Here is a 4755-nt window from a genome sequence, read left to right as displayed (position 1 = left end):
CCGCTCCCCCTCTTCATGACCAGTATTCAGCAATAACTATTGAAGTCTACAAGGGGCAGGGTATGCAGAGACCTCCAAGCATTTAAGGAACAAAAAGTAAGACCTAATGATTGTTCTTTTGATGAACTTTTCTTTAACTTCTTTTCTTTCAGCACAACTTTAGTTCTAAAGATCAGATGTACCCAGAAGGCAGTTTTACTGATGTAAGTGTGGTTGAAATAGAAGCTGATGACAAGAAGTCTTTTTCAGAACAGGATCTAAAACCTTTTGACTTGCTTAAAAAGGAGAAAAGTACTTCAGAGGGGCATAGCAGTGGTATTGGAGGATCCTCATGCATGTCTTCTCCTAGACAAAGTGTTTCTGACAGTGATGAAGGTGAATCTACACAAAATACTTCGAGCACTGTACAGTATTCGACTGTAGTACTCAATGGCTACAGAGACCAGATTCCTTCTGTGCAGGTTTTCTCAAGGTCTGAATCTACCCAGCCTCTGCTCGATTCAGAAGAGAGATCAGAAGACAATCTAGGTGATGGTACAACACCAAGACATCAGTATTTCAAGCAAAATTGCAGTCAAGATGAAACTAATCCAGATGAGTCGCATTTTGAAAGAGTAAAGCAAAATACTCCTCCAATAAATGAGGAGGATCTTGTTGGACTTCCACCAATGCAGATTTCAGGTCAGAGTTCACAGTCATATGGCTTTGAGCCACAGAAGAATATGCAGGAAGCTGCTTTGGCAGGTGCTTTATGGCCAATTACCGAAGGGCAGACTGTGATCCCTGAAACGCTGGGGATAAATGCGGCAACAGTTGAGGAAATGCCAAAAAGTTACCTGCCACAAACTGTAAGACAAGGGGGCTATATGCCCCAGTGAGAAGAAAGACCTGCTTTATTAGGCCTTCACTAGTGCCTGTTCTGTGTTTTTTATCCTGTGTTTCTAATACATTAAGCTAATATTTATCTGCTTTCAGATAAATATATGTGTATGTAAAGATTCATTTAGTCAAGAGACTATGACAGAGTACTCCAAGTACTAATTTCCATGGGAAACTTCCAGTCCAGACATACTGGAGATCAACTTCATGCACTACATATATTCTTTCTTGTCTGAATAATTGGAGAAAACTGTAGTATATTTGCAGTTTTGTCTGTTTTTGTGATGTTGCATTTAAACTTGACTGATTGACAGTAGCAAGTTTAATTTTGTTACCTAAGCTAAAAGGATACCATAAGCTTCCTGGCAGTGTACCACATTAACCCATTTTTGGCTAAGCTTGACTGGTCTCTTTCCCCCAAACGTGATGGTTTCAGTCTTGTTTGACCTATGTTATCCAACTTCCAAAAATACTAGCCTGCACTCATCACAGACTAAATTTTAATTGGCTTTCCTGGAGTTTAGACCAGGGCTGGGATTGGCCTAGAGCTGCTGTTTCTAAAGACCTAATAGATCAAAGTATTTTAAGTCCCATATTAGAACTGCAAGCCAAAGGTTGTGAAATACTTGTAAATTATATCACCAGATACAATACCAAATTTAATCACAGCCTAACTCTCAATGCTGGTATAGTAATCAGTGTTCTACCTGCATATCTATGTAAATCCACAACTAAACAGAGACTTTATATAGAATCCTGTCTTCAAACCAGAACTGAATGTATGGCAGGTGAAATTACATATTTAAAAATTTGAAGGAACTCATAGTTAAGAAGAGCTCCACTCTGTAGATGAACTGAATTGATTGGGGGTTTTTTTTAAGTTTGAATATTCATATCACTAACCAAAATAAACCATATCTTGGGTTTTTTTAGAAATCATCATTATTGTCAGGTACAAGAGCATATGCTAAACACTTTGGGGTGGGGAAATGCTCTATAACCATATCTGTTACATGTAGATTTGTCTTTCGCAAATGTCAATGAGAAGGAATTTTTTTTTCATGACTACCAAGACTAGTGTTCTGTGACTTCCTTGCCACGGTGTTGTGGTCTCAGTGAAACCAAACACTATATAGAGCAGGCATACTTGCATTAATAAAAATTTTCCACATCACACCTGTTAAGGCATTTGCCCTCCTTATACCTGTTGTAGCTCATTGCCATGGCAAAGTTCTGCAGCACACCTGTTCATTTCTGATGGCACACTGATTGGGAAACACTGATAGAGAAATCTGTTTCCTGCTGTGTTCAGACACTGATACCCCTCATACTTCCCGGAAAAGCAGAAACCTGCAGCTAGAAAGCTGACAAAATGCATCCTTCCATCTTCTGTTGAGCTATAAGCAATACATCTTCATCCTGCTGATACAATTCCTGTTATTTTACTTTTCTTTCCTCTGTTCCCTTCCTATTTCTAACATCTTAGAGAGCATATGCTTAGAGTCCACCCTTAATCTTTTCCTTATAATTCTTACCTGGAAAAACTCTTTTTAATGCCAACTCTTCAGCTTAGAAAAATCATCTTGGGGGTTTCTTAACCTGATCCATCTAGCTTTACAATTTGGTGCTAAGGCCTCCTGTAGGTTCTAAAATTCATAGGCTGCAGTTGGCAACCACTGCTGCTGGTCTTCAGAATACTTGCTAGTGCTATCTGTTGTTGGCTGGTTGCATGGTTCCAACTTCCCTTGTTTTCATCTGCTAAATCATATTATGGTAGATGTTAACATAGCAACAATAACAATTGATTATATAGGGAAATTGGACAATACCAGTGGAAAAGAGCTGGTCCATGAGATTCTCTTCAAAAGCAATCCAAACTGGAAAATGGTGAACCTCTGCTTTAGGATGTTCATAGCTTCTTGCAGTGCAGGATTCCTTAACTTCGCTGACCTGTTTCTCTTACTAATAGCTTGCAGTTTTTGCTACCTAGAAATTTAACCAATACAGCTGTACTCTGTAATTTCATTTGAATTCAGATCTCCTGCTGTCAACATTTCAATTAGCTGGTCTTCCATTCTTGAATCCTTTTTTCCTTGTGCCTGGGGCACAACATCAAGGACATTCAAGAGTTCCCTGTAAGCCATAACACACAAAATGGATCTTGTAAAATGTAAAGCCTCAACTGAATGTCTCTGCCATTAGTTAGAAATGTACGGTAGCCTGAAAAGAGAAGTGGGTGATGAGTGGATGACTAGAGTTGTAATCTTGTTTCTAATTACAAGGGTGTTTTGGAAAGTAATAAACATTTTTAAATAAAACCATTTTTGTACAGTGAGAGATGAAAGAGCACAGCAGGGAACATGGATGGTGATATTTGTTGAACATACTATCATTTATAACTGTAGAGAAGTCATGTGGTCCAGTAAATGATAGTTGCCCACAATGGAAACAGTGGTAAGTTGCTGAAACACCCTCGTGCATAATGGGAATCCATTTAAATTAAAGATGATTTCAGAAGAAAAGAAGCATCTTCTTAGAGCTCCCTCTAACATAATTCTGCTCTGTTACTAGTGGCATCTTACTGTTCACCACTGCCTACAGCTCATTAGTAGCTGACTTAGTGTATTAGGAGGAGAGAACAAATCCCTCCCAGAAAGCACTCTTTTTTTCCTTGTAATTTAAGTCTTTAAAATAGATGAGTATAGAAAATAGAAGCAAAAAGACTAGAGGGCAAGTAAACATTTATGTAGGTCACCAGCTTATAGCACATGATAGGAGCTATGAGCATTACAGCTTGTTAATTAAATAGTTTTCTCTACCAAAGAATGGTGCCATGCAGTGTTCAGCTTTTGACCTGAAAGTAACTTCCTGCTTCTTGATGGTGTTCTAACTTTTTATGTTTCGAAAGCACCTTGCAGTTCAAGTATATTGGTCACGACCTTGAAAAAGTTTTAAAATTTATGTGGTATAATGCATTGACAATCCACTTAAGCTTACCTGGTACTTAGCCCCTGGAATATTGTTACATACAAAGGAATACTTTTACTATGGTGCACTTTTAAAAATAAATACAAGCATTATTAAAATAAAAATACACTTAACACTGACCATTTCATGTCCATTTTTGATTGATTGGTTGCCCACACTGGCACACTTCTGCTGGGGAAACAGAATAATATTGAAGCATGTTATTTTATGTGACTGCAGACGAGGATGGCAGGTGGAAAATGAATTGTGTGCACAAGCACACTTTTTAATTAGCTCGTCACTTGTCTCGTTTCAAAAGATCTGATTTTGTTCTTCACTGTAACAATGTTCTACAATCCACATGCAGTACTAAAAAAAGCAAAGGGCATCTTGGGAGCATCCTATCCCTCATCATCCTTCCCCCCACTCCTGTCCTGGGAATGTAATAGGTTACAGCCTGGCCTAAATAACAGTAGTCTGGAGTAGGGGTTCCCAACCTTTTTAGATCAAGGACCAACAAACCGTGGACTGAAAGTGGCCGTGGACTGGCAGCCAACCCTTGGCTGCTGGACCGCCGTATGTGGACTGTCACTTCCAGTCCACAGTTTGTTAATCCGCAGTCACTTCTGGTGACACCACGTGGGGCCCTGTGGCCAGCACTTCAGGCTGGAACACCCATAAAGACACTTTTACCCAGCGGGAGGGAGGGAGGAACCAAACCTCAACCACAGCAGCCACTGCTGCAGGATAGGATGGGTCAACCCTCCTGTAGACCAGCAGCCAACTCTTCATGTCCCAGTACCAGGCCATGGCCTGGGGGTTGGGAACACCTGGTCTAGAACAACACTAATTTAGGTCAATTCATCAATGGTCCTAAGAGGGTATTATGGTAGTTGTCAAAGTACTGGG

At 39.7% G+C, this 4755-nt stretch overlaps 1 protein-coding gene across 1 annotated transcript in view; it reads left to right on the top strand.

Annotated features, from left to right (window-relative positions):
- IL6ST (interleukin 6 signal transducer) overlaps positions 1–3986 on the top strand; it is a 32472-nt gene extending 28486 nt beyond the window's left edge. The window contains exon 15 of the mRNA XM_006021248.3: positions 153–3986. Coding sequence (XP_006021310.1) covers positions 153–878 — 726 coding nt within the window. The 3' untranslated portion in view covers positions 879–3986. The remainder of the gene's footprint in view (positions 1–152) is intronic.
- The last annotated feature ends 769 nt before the right edge of the window (positions 3987–4755 follow it).

This window comes from Alligator sinensis, unplaced genomic scaffold, assembly GCF_000455745.1.
Source record: "Alligator sinensis unplaced genomic scaffold, ASM45574v1 scaffold123_1, whole genome shotgun sequence".
In the NCBI taxonomy this organism is placed as follows: domain Eukaryota; kingdom Metazoa; phylum Chordata; order Crocodylia; family Alligatoridae; genus Alligator; species Alligator sinensis.
Note: the sequence above shows the minus strand (reverse complement) of the source record. Positions and strands in the feature narration are given on the sequence as shown.